The 20,197-nt window shown below is 40.8% G+C and overlaps 1 protein-coding gene across 1 annotated transcript in view; it reads left to right on the top strand.

Annotated features, from left to right (window-relative positions):
* DPT (dermatopontin) overlaps positions 1 to 18,996 on the top strand; it is a 32,334-nt gene extending 13,338 nt beyond the window's left edge. The window contains exons 2-4 of the mRNA XM_009102532.4: positions 1,614 to 1,739; positions 12,476 to 12,583; positions 18,238 to 18,996. Coding sequence (XP_009100780.1) covers positions 1,614 to 1,739; positions 12,476 to 12,583; positions 18,238 to 18,304 — 301 coding nt within the window. The 3' untranslated portion in view covers positions 18,305 to 18,996. The remainder of the gene's footprint in view (positions 1 to 1,613; positions 1,740 to 12,475; positions 12,584 to 18,237) is intronic.
* Positions 18,997 to 20,197: the final 1,201 nt, after the last annotated feature.

Below are 20,197 nucleotides of genomic sequence, written 5' to 3'. Positions count from 1 at the left end.
ATGAGCCAAAAATCAGAACAACTTCCTATCAAAGCCTTGCTGAAATCCTGAGTGAAAGCCAGACTGCCATACTTGGTGTGATTCCATGGCAACTCAGAGTCTCCATCACAACTGAACTCTGAAGGTCCTTGAAAGAGTCTCACAATGTACAAGTACTGTGGCCCCATCAGTGGGGGGAGATACAGGGACACAAACAAATGTAAATACTCTTATCGGAACAACAGAACACAGGGGAAGAGACAGAGTAGAGACCCTTAGGTTCAAAAATGGACGCTGAAAACTCAGTAGGGAAATTCATCACTGCACTGGTCAAAACTGATCAGTTTTTCAGCTTTTGCATACTTCAGCCTCACGCTGTCTTTGCAAGCACTAACACTGCTGTGCACAAGTGAATGACTTTCCAAACATCAGACTCTGCTAGATGATGTGTGTTCCCTTCTGGGAACTTCAGGTCTTTAGAATAAATTATGAGGTCATTGAATGAAACAAAGGGAGATTTTGGGTATTTGTTATACATGCAGTTACTTCTGAAAGTGTCTTTCAGATAGATCATTTTAATTGATTTTATGAAATCACAGAAAAAGTTTGCTGCAGGTTTTCCTTGATAAAAGGAAAAGAAAGAAAAGTGATGGAAGAAGCAACATTCCTGTAATTTTCAGGATACGGAAACAGTGAGGCCAGGAGGGTGCTTGAGAGAATGAGCACCTGATAGCTGAACAATTGACCTGTCTGTTTTCAACAACTGACCTCCTTGTCTTTAGTCTCCAAGAAGCAAGCTATTCAAACTGATTACCCCTTGAATTACTTTGGGTGTTAAGGTGTTGAAGGGTGTGCAGACAGAGGCATGCATGCTTTGAGACCATGTCCATTTCCATTCTACCTGGAGGCAGTGATTCACATGTATGATAGAATTATCGAGCACACAGAAAGCATGAAGCAGCAGATTTTTCGTTTGAAAAACCAGTCATAAACTTTACGCGACACTTAAAATTACATAACATCTGAATCACAGTTATCCTTATGTGATTGCTATCAAATAATGATTTCATCATAAGCCTAAATGTTTTTAATAAAGAATCCCTTCTCCTAGAGACACATAATTGTGAAAGCAAGTAATCAAAAAAAAAATTAATGAACTTCTTTTATAAAATAGCTTCTTAAGATTTTGTTTTGTTTTGTTTTTTGTGGTAGAGAAGTAGTTGAAAAGGTTAGTTCAATAAAGCCCAAATCCTCAAATACCAACAGTCATAGACAAAAATATTAATGAACTGTTTTGAAGTCAGTCTTATGATTTGTAAACCGTTGAGGATTATAACACCAGAACAATCTTCTTTCCTGGTTAGCATACTGGAATGATTAAATACTTTAGCCTAATTAAATAGTTTTAAGTGCAACATAAATGTTAAGGCATTGGTTAACTACTGCTGCTTTCTTATAGAAAATTGTTGCTCTATACACAGCAAGTGTAAACAGTGCTCCTCAGCACAAAGTCAAACCCTCAACTTGCATTCTATGTCAAAAATGCTAACGCTGTTTTGAGAAATGCTTGAAACTATCAAGGAGTCTAATACCATGTTTTCCTTGTGTGTTCTCCTCTTTACCCTCATTATTAGGTATCAAACCTGCTCAAATAATGGGCTGGTGGCTGGTTTCCAGAGTCAGTATTTTCCATCTGTGCTGGACCGTGAATGGCAATTTTACTGCTGCCGCTATAGCCGGAGGTGCCCATATTCTTGCTGGTGAGTTCAAGCAGACACCAAACCTGTGATCTTCTTTCTCCCAACAATCCCTATAAATGCCTTTGGCTGCTTGACTTGTCAGAAATAACATCTGAAAAAGAGTTAACTGTGTTTTATGGAGCTAAGCATGTTATTTCCAGTCTGCCACAGGATTATTAAGGATCCAAGGCTAAGGGAAAGAATAAGAGTGCAGTTACACTGAACAGCACAACACAGTAGCTGACCCTCAATGAACAGGTCTGGGGATCAGCATCAGCCTAGCTGTGCTGGAAACACAGAAGTCTCCAAAGAGGAGTGACATTTTCCTACTATAAATCCCCCGCATTTACTGGAGTATGAGCATCTCTGTGCTACACTTTTGTGCAACGACTTACAAGGTGGATCTTTTACCACTTACCTCAGAAAAAATATTAGTAGTGCATATGACTATGCTTTCTCTCTCAAAACTGTAGTCAAAATGAGCTACTGATCATACACCCAGAAGAAAAACGTGGTTTCAGTAGGGTATCACAAATAGTGCTGGCAACTTAATGGAGACTGAAAAAATGAGCTGTGAATCCCAAGCTTCCCAGTTTCTCTAAAATGCACCACCAGTGTGGTTTCTCTAAATTAAAACCAAAGACAGCAGCAGATTATGTAGAGGCAGCTTGTATTTCTCCTGTCCATTCTGTTCAAGAGAAGTCATCATTTTATGCTTTGGGGTTACCTTCAGCTTAAATTTAGCTATTTTCAGTGATACAAAGAATGACCTGCCAACATTTAAGAAAGAAAAAACAAAAAAACCCCAAAAAGCCAAGAAAAAGATAGAGGGAGAAAAAGGTAGACCTGGGCTTGAACCCTTTTTTCCAGACCTCAGTTTTGAAGGAGGCTTCCCATTGAGATGCATACAAACTGTTTTTGTGCCTGTTGGTCTTACTTGGCTGGCTAGCTACTGGCCAAGCACAATACCACTGCCTTGATTTTCATCCTTCAGTCTCCTTCCAGCCAGGAAGAAAATAAATGGGTTTTTTATTATTATTTTTAATGCCTATAAATTACAGGAACTGTGTAACAAAGTCTTTGAACATTCTTCTGCCTCCATTCCAACAGACTTTGCCTATGTATGTTCCCTACCTGGCACTTTATTTACAAACCTACCCAGGCTCTTCCCTCTGAGGGAAACTCACTCAGACTTTTAAGCAGTTTTTCCATTCTCTTGTACTCCTCTAATATTGCATACATTTTCAGAGAGCCAACAGAAATCTCTGACTTTTTTTGTTATTGTTGACAGTTCTACTTCCCTCAGATGTTGTCTTGACAACTGGGAACAGCTGTGTCTCTGCTTTGTAAACTGGCATTCAGATTAAGGCAAACCTTATTGTAAATGTTTGGGGTTACTGGAGTCTTTAGTCTTCATCTCAGCTGCATATGGACTCATATACTGCCCTTCTATTTCCAACAGTGACAATTTTTGTGCTTAGAAAGAAAGCCTTATGTAGTTCACCTGCAGTTCCATGCGGAAAAGGCAGCATTTCAAAAGCAGGTGAAAAGTTTTTCCCTCCAAGCTGGGTAGAAATCCCATGTATTCACATTCTTCTGGGAGGGGGGAACCATAAAACTGTCTCACCTAGCTTGTGAAAAGCTTCTGGTGCATAGTTTGTGATTATGGGTTCATTAAAAAAACATTCTGCCTCTACAGTTAGCAAGATATATGTATATAAGCTCTTTCCACATACAGTTATCCAAATTAGGATGTTAGGGTCTGGATGGACAGAAAACTAGATGGGTTAAAATATAATGGTTTAGCAGGTTCAGAGGACAGTGGTGAAAAGGTTATACCATGCCTGGATGCCTGTCCTGCTTAATATCTCTATCAATGATCTTGAGGAGGCAACAGAGCACATGCTGGCCAAGTTTGCATATGACACTAAACTGGGGGATGCAGCTGACATGCTTGAGGGCAGGACTGCCAGTTCAGTAGGATGTAAAGAAAATTGCTTCTTCTATGAGGATAGATTGCCTATTGAGGCTCCTTGGAGGCTTTCAAGACTGAACCAAATAAAACTTGAGCAGCCTCTGACCCTGTGGTTGACCCTGTTTGGAGCAGAGGGCTGTTGCAGAGACTTTTTGAAGTCCTTTTCCACCAGAGCTATCCTGGGGTGCTACTCAGGACTTTTTCACTGGAGGACTCACACCATGAAGATAAAGTCTCTCCTCCAAAACAGCCATGTCTTTTCTACCATCTGCTAGGAATGGTTTCTTTTCTGGTTTGTTCTCTTTCCCTGCCTAGACAGTGTAGTAGTACTCAGGGCAAGTACTGGTTGTTATGGTAACATATAGCCAGCATGAACTTCACCAGGGTAATGTGAAACTCCATACTTTGGACTCACTTTTACTCATGAAGTCACAGATGTGACTTGTCTGAGTTATTAAATTTCAGTGTACCAAACTAAACTTCCTGTCCCCTAAGCTCAGGAGATCTCATTCACAACATAACTTTCACTGGCATTTCCAAGTTATTGTCACAAGACTTTGTTCACATATCATGCTTCTGGATACAGATCTTGCACTAGTTAACATGCACTTGACAGGAAGAATATGTTTTCCAAACAAACTGCAAATTAGTTCTGGGCTACTATGAGTAAGACCTCATATTGTATATGCATGTGAGACGCAACAAAGATGTGTGTGTATAGTGTATCATTACTTATTGCAGTTTCTGCCCCAAAATATAATAGTATTTATTCTGTTCCAGGAACTCATTGTAAATAAAGTAACTGTGGAGAATTAGCAATCATCATGCTGCTGACTCCTATTTTTTGGTTGGAGAGTCTTATTTTCATGAAAAGGCACGAAATATATTATTTCATTAGTATATGACTATGTGGAAAAGTAATACCAGGAAAGTATGCAATGATGGTGGTACCTTGTGGATCATACATTACACAGGAAAATCTATATTCAAAGAAAATCCACTCTGCAGAATTTCTCAGCAGCCTTGACTTTTAATGCACACTGTATCCTTAAGTATGAAACAAGATGCAGGCAGAAATGCAACTTTAAGAAAACTGACAATATTGAGGTGTGCCTAAACTGTTTCATAGTAGCTCTCACCTCGAGTATTTGATTCCTTCCTCTTCCATTTGTCTCCATACAGGCCTCTCTGGTACATGTAAAAGCAGTAAACCAGCTAATCCTTATATATGGTTTCTCTTGTCTCTTCTGCTCAGGACTATGTTCCTTCTGAAGTGAGATGACCCTACAATGAATAAAGACAAGTTTTTCTTATGTTCATGAGCCATGCAACAGATTTGTTAGAATTTGCCATTTTTTACACCTAGAATATCCCTGTGTTTTTGAAAACTGCTAGTATTTGTTGGAATACAAATTTATAACAGCATCATGCTGACTGAAACAAATGCTTTGCCTTCATTTTGCTTAATAAAATGACTGAAGTCAAATTCATGCAGAAGGACTTTACTTTATTTGTTAGCATTTATAGTCTTACTCTTTGAACCCAGTGCTTCTGTTTCACAGCTCATCCTCTCACCTTTAATTCCCAGCTTTCTTCTGCAGTAAGCTCATATTGAAAATAAATTTACTAATCTTTTCCAATCTCATAGTTTTGCACTTGCTTTGTAATTTTTTTTACAAGTACTTAAGTTTCCTTCTTCATCATGCCAAGACTTGTCATAGATTCTGGACATTTTTAGCATACTGAAAATATTTAACATTCCTCACAGGAGGTAGAAAAGCTCCCTTTTCTTTACCTGGCTAGGGAATGTTACCACAGTAAAATAAACTGTGTGCTGATTTGCACCATAAAGGAAGCAAATCTATCACAGATGCAGAGACAGTGTCACTAAATGGTCCCATTAGAGCTCTGATTTTTCTCTTTGCCAGGAAATGAAAACTTGACTCCATACTCTGAAAAGCAAACATGTCACAGAGCAGCCCAAAGTCTGCAGACTATTTATGACTGTTTCCCTTTTCGAAACAACAGCAGTTTAAATGCCAGAAAGTCTGTCTGGAGCTGTGGCTGTTCTCTGTCATGGTGACACTGTCCAGGCAACAATTACATTTTCCAAGCATTATGGGGTTTAAAGCACCTGGTTGTTTTCCTGACTCAACCTGACACACAAGACATATTGAAAATTATGTCATCCTGTGCAGGTTTCTCAAAGATAACCAGTAGCAAAGGTACAAATCCAAGAGGTGAACTCAGAATAGATGTCATGGAAACATGCAATTCTTGACAACCCAATTCCCCTCCCCTCTTTTCTCATTTTTTAAAAGGTATTTTACTGTTGGGGGAGGTTGATGATATTTTTTTTTTTAACTATTTCCTATCAAATACAACCTTGCAGTTCAATCAGCAGGACCACCTTCCAGAAACATTTTAGGAGAAAGACATTTGATCTGACATTGGAAATCTGGCCAAGTTATTTTGGGCATATCTTTCTTGAGGAGCAGGCACAAGTTGCCTTGAGCTGTCTGCTGCTGCTTGTACCTGCATTGCACGAGCTCATGTAGGCCTGGAAGAGCTCTGGTCCCACTGTGCCAGCCTCTGGACTTGTGGCTCCTCAGCCCTGGAAGGGCTTTTGTCTTTCAGTGCAACACAGTGGGAACACAGCAGCACTGATGTGTCTGTGTGAATCTATGGGCTCAGAGCCTGGAGCCTGAGCACAATGCCAAACCACATTATATGGCCACACAAGAGAACCTCTCATATTCTAGAGGAGCTCCAGGACACCTCTAGTTCCCTGGCAGCTTGGCAATCTGGGATCTATACTCAGAGCAGTTGCTGGAATTTCTGTAGACAGCTTACTAAGACCTTTGGCTTTTCAGCATAGGATGCATTTTTTAAAGCAGATGACCTCTGTCTTCCAGCTGGAGGAAGAGTTGAAATTGATTAAAGAGACATATAATTCTCATGTTCATTGAATGTAACTTGAAGGCTTGGGGCTCTTAAACAAAATTTCTCCTTTAGGAAAGACATACTCTTGAAGCACTTGGAAACAGCATCTAAAAGTAAGCCCGCAAAGTAATGTCCTCAAATGTCAGAAAGTTACTGTTACAGCTGATGTCTTCCTCTTAAAATGAAACAGCTCTTTCTTTTGGCTGTGGCATTTTTAGAGGAAGAGTTCAACCACAAAGAGGGTAATGAAGGTTAAAGAGAAATCATTCATCTTGTTAGCATTGTAGTTGGACAAGAAGTGAACAGCGTACATATTCCAAAACCATGTACTTGTAACCAAAACCATGTACATGGTTCCAAAACCATGATCAGGGAATAAGTATATTCCACAGCTGGAGCCAGAAACTGTTCTACCACTGACTATCTCTCATATTTTAAAAGACTAATTTCTTTTGTCTGCTTGGCATCTGAAAGCAAGGCATACGCACTGTTCTCATTTATTTCTTTAATCAGCAGGCTGTATATATTAAGGCTACCAGTGTGACTAGATCTTCTTATTGGCAAATAATGGACTCATGATAACAATTTCTGAAGTCAATTGTTAAAAGAGTGCCACAGATCACTGTAGATTAGTACAAAACATTCTTCTCAGTGCTAAATGTGTAATTCTGTGTTTTCTGTTAATCTCTACCATAGCAATTCTTCACCATGGAAAATAAACAACACAGCTGTTTTCAGATTAAAATAAAAACAGTAACCCTGGTAAAGAGTTAATGCCTTTTTTGAGTACATATCCTACCCTGAGCAAGATTTATATGATTATAGTGAAATACATTAGAAAAATGTGTGGATGGTTGGACCAATGTAAACCACTGAAAAAATAAATCATTCCACATCAACCCTATTCTAGCTAAAAATGCCATTATGAAAACACCTTCTTATGTCACCTTTTTCCACTCACACACAGGCCAAACTACATACACCCCTTATCACAAGGTTTCCTTTCCCAGTCCTGAACAGAGAATTACCTTTTTTCTCCTCTCTCAACAATGCCACTGGTGCTTCAAGTCTCTTATGCCCAAATATCATACACCTGGTACTATCCAGAAGTAGATTTGAAAAGCTGAACCAGAGTTTTCTGTATTTTTTTGCAAACAGATCATACAGATTGAAAAGACTACCACTTGTTAAAGGTCTCACATTACTCTTTTCTCCCCTACAAGTCCTTCCCCAAACTTAACACCTGTGTGTGTATCTGGGTTTGACAAATAATTCTACTATATGCACCTTGCTGGCCCTACCCCTCAGCATTACAAATTACTCAGTGCCTAGAGCCCACAGTTGCTATAACACACATCTTGCTATATCATAGCTGCTTTGCCAGCCTCTTTCCTAGGGCCCCCTGTCACCTACCCCCTCAGGCGCCACAGGCACCCTCGCTTGGTCATATAATACCCTAAACAGCAGCAGCAACTTTGGGCACTTGGCAATTCCCAGGCTTCTCATTGCCCCCCTAGCCCAATTCTCTTTCCTATGAGTTCAATGACAGAAGTGCTTACTGGGCACTGTGAAGGTTGCTGTGGATGGCTGTTCCCACCTGAAAAGCCCATGTGCAGGCAGATCCTCACTAACTAAGGCAAAAAGTGTCTCACACTCGTTTTGTGACTCCTCTCAGGTACAAACCATGCATTGCCATACATGGCTGTCATGGTTTAAGCCTGGCACAATACCAGTGCCCCCACGAGAACACCTACTTCCCTGGCACCTACTGTGAGATATGATCAGAGACAGAGCAAAGCAGGCTCCAACTTAAGGTTAAAAGGAAAAAAAACATTTATTAACCTACAACTACAAAGGAAGACACACAAAACACAATAGAACATAAGATGAAAACCTTCCAAAATTCTTCCTCCTCCCCCCACCAAATTTCCAATTTCATTGCCACCCTTCAGACAATCGATTCTCAGTCTCTTGAGGAGAGAGAAGTCCCTCTTGCGCCACACGCCTTCCATGTCCAGTGCTCTCACCACTGCACATGGATCAGAGCTGCTTCTGGGGTTTTTCATTTTAAGGATACTTTGACCAGTTCCAAAGGGAGCACAGTCCTTCTCCTTCTGGGACACTTGTCCCCCCCAAATTTCACCCCCTGGGGCCGAGGGGTCTCTTGAACAGAGATCGTCTTCTTCTTCTTCTCTTCTTCGAAGTGGAGGGCACCACCACACCCTCCTCACCCGTCGTCTCTGTTCACTCCTCCACATCACTGCACTCTCTTGGCTCTGAGCCATCACCTCCCCCTAGAACGCAGTCTCTGTGGCACAGAAACACCAGTGGTTCTGCCGTGGCTACACAAGAAAAGTCCAGCCCAAAGCCACTCCATCATCTCCTCCCACCTAGAATTTTCCTCAACATCTTCTCAATCTCAACATCTTCTCAATCTCATCAACTTCAGGAAGACTCAGCGTTTGCAAGGTTCTCATCTTCCTTGGAGGGGTTAAAAGTCCCAGGCTCTCTGCCGGTTTACTTCGTCAACTCCCACACCTGGCTGCCCTGCTGGGCACCCCCCCTTCTCCTTCACGCCGGGCCACTATCACAGGCACCGGCTCTGTCTCTCTCTCTCCCTCTCCGGGCGGGGGGGGGGGGAATGGAGGATGGCTGCCCGAAGCCCTTGCAATGTTCTCCTCCACCCTTGGGCCCAGGCCTGGCCTACCTCTCTCTCCGGCCACATGGCTCCCCTCCCCCCCTGCCCAGCCAGATCTGGGCAGGGGGGGGTCTGCTCACTCTCCAGCGGGACTCCAAGAGGAAGTTCCCCTGGGAGATCACAGCTTTTAACCCCTGTGTTCTCAGAGGCGTATCCTGCCCTCAGTGGACAAACCAGGTGCCAATATTAAATCTGAACACTGATTGGATTGCCCACACCATCACAAAAAACTTCATTTCCTTTCAAACCACGACAATGGCTCACAACTTATTTACCATGTTTGTAAATGAATTACGTGTCTGTAGGACCATGGTAGGCAACTCACAAGTTGATATGCACTTTGTATTCATTAGTGACTAAAACATTTAACATTTTCAGTTAAGTACTTGATAATAAGGGTACAGACCAAGCTACAAGAAAACCTGAGGGAACCACTGTCCTGCGCCAGGCAGACCACTTTGGGAAGGCCCTCAGTGGCTGTCTTAATTGACCTTTCTCCCCTCCATGATGAGAAAGCCATGTATTGACTATCCCTATGCATTAAACACAAGGGCATCTCTAAGTGCAGACAATTTTGAATGAATTACTCTCAGGATTCCAAAAATGGAGATAATAGAAAAGGAATGGGACCCACCACAGAGCCCTGCTACATGGACGATCAATTGCATTGCCTTCTAAAGGACACAGCGCAAGACAGACAACCTTGAAATACAGGGGCTTAGGGGAACAGTTTCAGAAATGAGTACAGCAATCATCAAAGAGAAATGAATTAGACAGACCACACAGACTCATGTGAACTTGAACACTGCAGTCATAGCACTATTTATAATTCTTCTCTCCAGAACAGAAGTAGCCCCTAGGCACCTGCCTATGAAACAAGACACATTTCAGAGAAGCTCAAATCCCCAAATAATTCATTTTTGGTGATTCTATAGATTTGCTTTTTGAATATTTCTTAGTGGAGGTGCCTTAAGAGGCTACATGGTAATGTGGAAAAGTTAATACAGAGAGAGGTGAAGATGATGGCAGTCAGAAAAAAGAGAGGGAAGCTAAATGAAGACTCCCACTCCACTTCAGAATAACACTGCATGCCTCTACAAAAGGTCTGTGAGACCACAACAATTCAGAAGTTTGTCATCAGATTTATTTTTTCAAGTGAGAGGCCCATGAAAGAAGTTCAAAGAACTGACTCTCAGGTCTGTTTCTGAGTAGAGAAAAAAACAGCTTTTTAACCTTGTGTGGTGCAGTCTCATCTGCCCAGCACATACTGTTGGTCAAGATTACAGAACATTTGCCTTGCTGAGTGCCAAACAGATGTTTTGAAACACATTTGGTAGAACACATAGAAACACATGTCTTAGTGGTTTCTCATAATCATAGCTAAACAAAGTGTCAAAACCTGGAGTTGATGGGAGAATGCAAAATTAAATGCTGGTCCATAGCTTGTCTTAATTTTCAAAATCTTCTATGACCCTGGATTTTCTGAAGATGCACTTCAAATTTGTAAACTAAATATGGTTTACTCTCCTCTGGCTGCGTAGGCAGTGTTCATGGTTTCTTCTCTTTCTCCTAGTCTGCATGACCTGTGAAATACTGATATTATTTCTTACCAATGGCAAAGCACTACAAGGGCTTTGCGCATCTGTGTGTCCTTGGTCAGAACTCAGAGAACAGACACTGTGACCAGGCCTGACTGTCTGCTTTCCAAACACACTCTGGGATGTGTGTCCTTGTTCTGTAAGTCAGAATCTGTGTGATGATTTTCATGGCCAAAGGAAAGGAAGCATGAGAACAAGATATATTCAAAGAAGTTGACTGATTAGACTTGAGGCTTTTATATGGTCATGCTTGAGTTTCATAAGTGGACATATTTTTCATTTGTAAAGGAAAAATGATTTGTTAGGAATGATGTTCTAACTGAATGATCTTTCCCATTCAAAAGCTGAGTATGACCTGGAAAGCAACCTAATAGCCCAGAGTACCTCAGTTTTCAGGTAAACTTTCAGCTTCTGAATTCTCCAACAGTTATAGGTTTTGGCTCCAAATACACCCAAAGCACTGCACAAAAGCTCAAACCCATCCCAAAAACTATATCCCTAGTGAGTAAAATATTTAAGCCTGTGCTTAGACTCCACTGATTTAACAAAATGTAAACATTCATGAGTGCTGGCTGGAATGTGCTTCAATCACCTTCAAGCATCATTCAAGTACTGCTGTTGGGCTGGATTAAGTCAGGAAAAGATTGCCAGGACTTCTGTAATGTGTTTTAACCATGTAAGTCTCAACAGGAGCTGGGCTGTTTATTTCCACAGGTTCAGCATCTCCCTCATGGGAGACCTGATGCTTCTCTTTGCTGTTTCATAGTGAGGCTGACAACTCCAGTAGGAACACTCATGTAAAATGGTGTAATACAAGGAGTGCCAGGCTTCCATTCAAACTTCAAATATAATGTTGACAGAAAGTACTGGTCAAGCTTCCAACCCCTTCCTGAATCTGCTCATTATCTGTAAAATGAATTGGTATTACATGCCTACTTCCCAGAGAAGCAGCAACTATAATTTGGTTAATAATTGAAGAAGCACTTTGAGGTCCTCAGATCAAATACATTGCAAAAATACTGTCCAGGCCCATATTTTTACATTCTAAATTGGGCAGAGAGAGGAAAGAACAAAGAGTAATGGATTAATTGTTACATTCACTTAATACAATTCATACATGAATAAACGCTTAGAGTAATTTTATTTGGCGACATTTACTGCAGCCTATAGCTGCAAACCAAAGAGTTTCTGAAGAGGAAAATTTGCTGGAGCAAATCCCTGCAATGAAGACATAAGTAGTAAATGAGTTTTATCTTCTTGTTCAGATTGCTTTTATCCCAGACCTGCAGATGAATATACAAATATTCCAATACTGCAGTTTCCTTATAGCTGTTCTAAAGTTGCTAAAATTTTATTCAAACAGCTACCTGAATTAGTTGCACAGAGGAGAAAGGCAGTCTCATGAGACTGTATCTTGTGGTGCTGTTAAGAAACAAGAACTTTCAAAGAGGCAGGAGAAATCTACTAATTGAGTTGTTGTCATTCAACTGGATTTTTCTATAAGATGGCAAATTATATTATCTTCTTTTTCTTTGATGTAAAGGTTAACAACAGAATATCCAGGACACTATGGAGAAGACATGGACATGATGATGTACACTTACGACTATTACATCCGTGGGGCAACTACAACTTTCTCTGCTGTGCACAGGTTTGCTTTTCACCTGTTTCATTAGAAACTTTAAAGTGCCTGTATTTTCTATTTCCCCCCAACAGAGCATGGCTACACATCATCTGCTGTGGTACTCAGCAAAGCACTAGGAATTCTGAGGACCAAATTCACAGTACATGTGATTCATTGTCCAGAGTGGTGCATCAGGAGCAGAGCATGCTAATGAGGATCATTTGCCATGACCATCTGAGCAGTGAAAAATACAGCAGTGGTAGGTTGGGCTGAATCTGACCTTCACCAAATGCAACAGATCTTCTGTATGCTTTCTAACCTACCTCTAGTTGGAACATATTTCATTGAACTCAGTAAAAACAACCTGTGCCTTTAGGGAATGAGGGACCAATTTTGGTCCACTTTTCTTTGCAGAGAAGCAGGGAATCTGCCACTATGCAAAGTTAATACCGTACAAACTGCGATGTGAATGCTTTAAACTGCCCAATCTATTTCAACACAATTCTAACAGATTCAAGCCACTCCAGGAATTCAGGCAGTGCCATGCACCTTGATCCCTTTCCAGAAAATGAGTTAACTACATTTTATTGATCAGTCCTGATCATTTCTTGGCATTTGCTAGTCCTCTTGGGAGAGGCCCTATGGCTAGTGAAGTTGTAGTCATGCAAATGGATTCACAATTTTTCCATTCAGTTAAAAAGGAATGTTTCTCCCCTTTTAATATGCACAATTGCAAAGTTTTAACCTTTGGGTTTAACATAAATCCCACACTGTTGTCTGCCTAGGGCTTCAGAGTTCCTAACAGAGCAGGTTTAAGAAGAGTATAAGCAGTCACTGAAACCTGATTGTGGGAGAGGGATCTTGATTCCTTTAAGCTGCCCTCTAATAAATCAATAGTGAGCTATTTCTTTGCTGATGTCTTTTGTTAGGCACCTCAGCCCAGTATATTAAAGCATTTGTTATCAAGCAAAACACAGACAGCAAGGTAAAGTGTGCTGCACTTCTCTGCCAAGATGGGCTACATGAGAAGGGGGAGAGAAAAGAGAAGTGGGAGTTTAAAGACATCAATATTTCAAGCTGTCTCTAATAACACTCAAAGCAGACAAAGTGCTTTTGTCACTGTAATGTTCTCAGCTTGCCAAAAGATATAAAGCCTCCTTATTTTAGGTTGAGGGATCCCATAGGGACCCCTCAACCTAAAATAAGGAGGCTTTTACAGAATGACAACATGTTGTAAGACCACTGCAGGTCCATAACTATAATTTCCAGGCTAAAATGCATTATCCTGTTTATTACCAAATGGAAGCCATGTCTGCAAATTCTTCCTACAAGTGGGAGAATAACTTTCATAGATACTTGACTCAAGGGTATCTATTTATCGCTTTAGATAAAGAAATTACAAGTCATAAGGGACAGTCCTGTTCTGGGCTTTTCATCTTAAATATTTCCCAGTCCTATCCTTAATCCTTGTTCCTCATGGCTGCGGCAGAGAGTAGGGGAAATAATGCATACAGTGCACTCCCCTGCAGGTGGAATCCAGACTCCATCGCATGTGGACCAGGGTAAAGTCTGGAATCACAAGGACAGGCCTGGAAAGCAAAGCAGCCAAGGTAGCCTATGCCTCTGAGCAGATTGCTGTCCCTGGCTGCCAAAGGCAGCCTTCAGAACAGGTGGCAGTGGGGCAACTGGAGCAAAGGCAGTGTCGTGGGAATGTACATTGGGAATACAGGTCCTCACAGGACCACAGTGCCTGGAAGAGGAAGAAGCCACCAGCACATGTTTGTCCTATCTCTGCTCTTGCAGAGAGACACCTGCAGTCATACACCTGCAACAGTAACACATTGAAACTACAGAGAAAATATTTTATGAATTGCAAACTAGAAAAGTTTTCTGCACCAATGAACTTTCTGGTCCTCAACTTTTAGAACAACCAGAAATTATTTGTGTTGCCAAGAGAATGAAGTGAAAAAAAATCTTGCTACACCAGTTCAGAATTCAGATTTAGGCTGTAACACTCCTCCTGAGCAGGCTGAATCATAAAAATCAGCAAATTTGTCATCCTTAATGATTCTTTGCAGCTCATGAGGCAGAATAGGAACAGGAAAAGGTCTTCTGAGTCTCAGCCTGACTGGAGCATGCACATTTCCATTTGTTTTTGTGAATATTTTTTAATTCCTCTTTTCAAGCACATTAAACTTGTGTCCCTACTATTTAGTTCACATGGACAATGTTCTTGAGCTAGCAAAAGGCAAGAAAAAGTCTCTGAAGGTATTTCAGTTAAAACTTTCCCAATCACTTCAAACAGGTAGGTATTTTTAGACTTTTTCAATAAACTTTCAGAAATCATATCTTCCCTTCCTACTCCCTAAGACATTACGTCAGTGAGGCCACTGTTGATACAAGGATATTTGAGACAGCATGTGAGGCTTGTGGCAAAGGACATAGAAAGTTTCGAATTATGCTATCCCTACCAACCCTTCTGTAATCTGAGTCTGTGAGTTTTCATGCCTGTGTAACAGGAATGAATGAAAGAGTTATTGTTGTAGTTATTATCAAAAGTTTTAACTGCTTCTTTGGGAAGCACAGACTTCAGAACTGGTTACTATTTACATTTTCCAGTTTCATTTAAATGGGTCAAAAGGAGAAAACAACTGTCTATAAAGCAAGACAAAAGCAGCCGGAAAGAATTAGAAAGGGCCCGAAGTATGTCCAGGAGCCCATTCAGGAGTGTGGTGATAACACTGATGCAGACATGATGACCGGGGGACATCAATAAGGGAACATTTGCAGGGAAGGGTAGTATCTGTATCAGACAGACTGATACAGTCAAATTTCTGAGAAGGAGATGGGACATCTGATGGGCTATCTGAAGCAAGCTGTAAACAACTGAAACTGCCCAAATACATGTGCACATTGCAAACCCTTGGCAAAATAGCTTCCAAAATTAAACCCACAAACCAAACAACATAAAACCTTCAGCCTGAGCTCTGAAACATGCCAAGTGATGATGGTATGACTTTCTGGTGGAGCACTGTCAGGTGGCTGTGATCTGGTTGGAACAGTCTCCTGGTCCAGAGAACATCACTGGAACACTCACAACCCAACCTGCAGCAAGTACTTTGGACAGGAAAGAGGAAATTTCCAGGTGTTCTTGCAAAGAGACACGGCTTGTCCTTTGCTATGTAGTATAAAAATAGCACACGCAGACTGTCATAAGCTTGTTTCTTTTACAAAACTGCCCTCTGCTCCATTTGTTTGGGTCATCTGGATAGCCAGTTACTTCTTAACTGCTCAGACATCATCACTGAAAAAAAAATTGGCAGCCAGATACCCCAACAGTAAAGTATGTATGAAATGTCCAGACAAGCTGGACATACACCAAGCTCAGCTGAACTAAATTATAGGGTATTTAAGGTCCCTAATATGTTTCATATGACCCATGAAAGAGGATTTTGTCAAACTCAATATGAATAGGAATTCACAGAATTTTTTAACTGAATTGGAAACAGATTATTCAACAATATTTGGAGATAAAAGAAATTTCTCTATACATCAAAAAATTCAAATCTGACAAGACATGACAGCTGGAAAGCAAAAGAGACAGTTCAATATTGATTCCCAAAGCCAAGGAAAATGCATTAATTTAGCAACTGGGAGGGGATGACACCTACAAACTCGTGTTAAGATCTGCAAAGGCAAGTTCAGATCTTTTCTAGTGTATGCCTCAAAAGGCAATTCCTGATGGCATCTGCATCCCCATTGGTAAACTTGTAAGAGTTCTACAAATTGAAACAGGCTGATAACTGCTGAATTAAGCACACAACAGCAATAGTACAAAGTAATTGCCTGCATCCTGAGAAGTTGGGCATGCATGCTTGAGTTCAAACACAAGTAACAGGGGAAAAAAAGATAATATGCCATAAATGCATCAGCCATGTACATATATGCTAGCGTCAGCAAATCCAAGCTGAAATGACAGCTTCAGAAATAATTCTGTTCCAGTATTATAAAGCATGTTATTAATTCAGGTGACTAAAATACATTTCTTTTAGAGAGCTTGACTTTTAATTTCATAATGTCCTATTTTAGAAAACCTACTTGATCTAAGAGTTTGAGCTAAAAGTTTCTCTGACAATGGGTGCTATCTTAGCAGACCATAACTTTGACCGATATAATTGTTTTCAACAAAGAGATCCTCTTTATTTTTTATCTCTCTTGGTAACTTAGTGACCAAAAGAGTAATAAATGTCCTTGAAAAGCATGCACATAGACCAAATAAGCAATACTTAAACCTAAAAATTAATCTTGCATTTCATTAACCTTTGGTAACAGTTTTACAAGAAAATTACAATTTAAAACATCTAGGAAAGATCTAAAGAAAACCAAAGCTAAACTATATAACTGTTACATCATACTTGCTGATGAGCATGACACTCACTTGCTGATGAGCATGAGACCCAGTTCCAAATGACACTCAGGATAAACTTGTAGCTTAGCAGAACAGTAAATTTCCAATTTAAAAACTCAGTTAACAAAAGCTGCAATGAGGCGTTTTATACCTACAGAGTAGGTACAAAATGTATATCTACAGTGCTTAAAAGTCAAATAAGTCTTATTCCATGACAGAGTCACCCAGTCAATGACACCATTTAAGCACAGTTAATACCAAAATCTGGGCTCAGGCGATCTCAGCACATTCCCAAGAGTCAGCAGTCTGGCACCAGTTTGGTGCAGGAGTTTTAAATGCAAGCTCCTATTAAATCACCCATTATCAGCATTACCCATCTTATGCCTCAAATTTAGGACATCACTATTAACAGAATTCAAGCTTTCAGAAACCTCTTGGAGGACTATCAATACCATTATCAATACAAATGACAACTGCCATCTGCATGGGCTGTAGTTTGGATCTAAATTCAAGTTAGCCAGTATCAAGCAGCCTAAATTCAACATTCCCTTCACAGCAGGACAGTATTTGATCCTTTGATCTCATGCCTATCTGTCAAATGAAAATTTAATGCACAAGAAGCTACAGAGGAAATTAAATTTGTAGCCTGCTGCGTCTATTGGACACTAAATTGCTGCACTCCACTGTTGAATCCCACTGCTCCAGTCAGGCTTCCTTTAACAGTTGTTAGGCTTCCTATCGCTCTCTTGAGAAAGAATACCAATCATAAACTGAGAAGAGCATAAACTCTCCTTACATTCATAAATTTTAATCTTCCTCACATGTGATCTGATCAAGGATAGGAAATCAATATTTGCTGCACGGATAACTCCCCTCTTCGACACAGCTTACAAATCACCCAAGTACTTTTCACCTTTTACACATTAGTAAACAATATATGACATGACAATAACTTTTGATAGAATTATCCTTTTCCTCTTGGTCACTGATTAAAAGTCAATTCAGGACTGATCACCATCAGGATTAATTGTCTTCAGAGACCTACTTATTCAGAAAGCTGATTTTCTTATCTTGTAAAGGAGTATAAAGGAATTGTAACTATCACACATATTTAATGTTCTTTTGGCTCTTGAAAACACAGAGCACTCAGATGAAAGTCGATGGCAGACAGATGTTTTTCTTGCCATAATACATGGTATAAAGTTACTCATACTTGTATAGCATCTTCTGCAGTTCTGGCTCACTAACACCTCTTCTTGTCTCTTTCATGCAGGGATCGTCAGTGGAAATTTATTGTCTGCAGGATGACAGACTATGACTGCCCATTTCAAAATGTTTAAAAAGATTGAGTGTACTCCATTCGGAAATCTTGGAGACAGACAGGGTGGGATAAAATTAGTGATTACAGAGAAGAGGGATTAGGCTCACAAAAATGTACCAAGACTCATCACCTGTCCGCTGAAGTCAAAATTCTTTACCTCTGGAGCTAACACGTAAATTGCCAACCCACATGCTTGCAACAGTGAATTCAGAGGATTCTTTCAAGCTGCACTGACAGTTGTATCCCCCAATTAAATTTGCTTATGACATAGACATTTATGATACACAAATCTATGGCATATACAGTTATCTTTCTTATATATACATGTAGCCATTCCAAACATGTACAACTTCCTTTCATGTAGCAGGTCTATAGAAATGGCTTCCTAGTGCCATAGCCCCTCTGAATGAGGTGGAAACATACTATATGCTTCCCAACATGCACTAGACTTTCCTGTCTTCTACTTTGTACTTGGAACCAATCCAGTGACCCCAAACAGCTTCTCAGAGCTGGAAGTGTGCAGAAAACATTATTGGGAGTTGTATGATGGGCTGCACCTGGCATTACCTGTTACAGCCCTTAGCATAACTCCACTGCAACAAAGGTCTGCCCACACAGGAGAATTCCAGGTATTTACAACAGGAAGACATCAGTATCTGATAAAAATGAGAGTAGATCCATCAATAAAAACAGAGGACTAACCCAGCTTTACTGAGAGTCTCTTTTATATTGTCTTAAAAATCTCTGACAACAAAACTAATCAAGAACTCTGGTCTGGGCAAACCCAGGAGTAAGTCAGGCCATTCATGCTCAGTAAATATGGATATGACTGTCATGGTTTTAGACTGCGCACAATGCCAGTCTCCATGAAAACACATCCACCCTGGTGTCTACTGTGAGATGTGACCAGAAACAGAGCAAGCAAACTCCAACTTAGGAATAAAGGGGAAAAAAGCTTTATTAACACACACACAAACACAGAGAACAGAATGGAAATATTTCAAACACATTTCTCCTCCCCCTCTCAACCCACATTACAACATACAATACAAACTCAAATCTTCCTTCAGTCCCCATCTCCCAGGTTTTAATTCTCAGTCCATTATCCTTCTTCAAACAATCAATTCATTCTATTAAAGAGGAAGGAGTCTTCTCCTTGTACCATTTCTTGACTAACCCCTTTCCATATTCCATGCTCTCACCATGGAAATGGACCAGAAGATTGCTTTTGGGGTTTCTCTTTTTAAGGATACTTTGGTCAGTTCCACAAAACGACAGTCTCTCCATTTTGGGATAACAAAATCCCCCCCATTTCCCCCGGGGCAAGGGCTTCATGACAGAGATCCTCTTCCTGATCTCTGCCCATCACGACTCTTCACTGCCTTTCTTGGATCCGAGCCATTGCTTTCCCCTCAAAACCGCAGTCTCTGTGTTACAATAGAAAGTTAGTCCGTCCACTGCCGAAAAAAACCTGCTCCTCCGTTTATCTCTTCCCAAGTAAATTCTTCTCATTATCTCCACTACTCCCTACTCACACAAACCTCTCATTTCACTTGTCCATTTCTTCTTGTTCTTATCTCTGTCCTCCGGGAGGATCAACGTTTGGAAGGTTTCCATCGTGAAGAAAAAAAGTTAAAATCATCTCTAGGTGCCGGACTCTCCCTTCTCACTCTTGGCCAACTTCCCAGGAGCTGCGCGGCGCGTCTTATCTCTTTTCTCTCCTTTCTCTCTCTCTCTCTAGGAAGCGGGGTGGGGGGGGGGGGAATTGCTCGGTGCTCCTCACTACTTCCACCCCTCCATCCTTTCACTTCCCCCCCACCCCGGTCTCTCTCTCTCCAAGATCCAAAGCCTCCGGCCTACCTCACGCCGCCTCGTGGCCTTTTCCCCTCCCCCACCCGGCCTACAGCCGGAG

Source organism: Serinus canaria, chromosome 1 (genome assembly GCF_022539315.1).
Source record: "Serinus canaria isolate serCan28SL12 chromosome 1, serCan2020, whole genome shotgun sequence".
Taxonomy (NCBI): domain Eukaryota; kingdom Metazoa; phylum Chordata; class Aves; order Passeriformes; family Fringillidae; genus Serinus; species Serinus canaria.
This window is presented reverse-complemented; position numbering and strand designations above follow the sequence as displayed.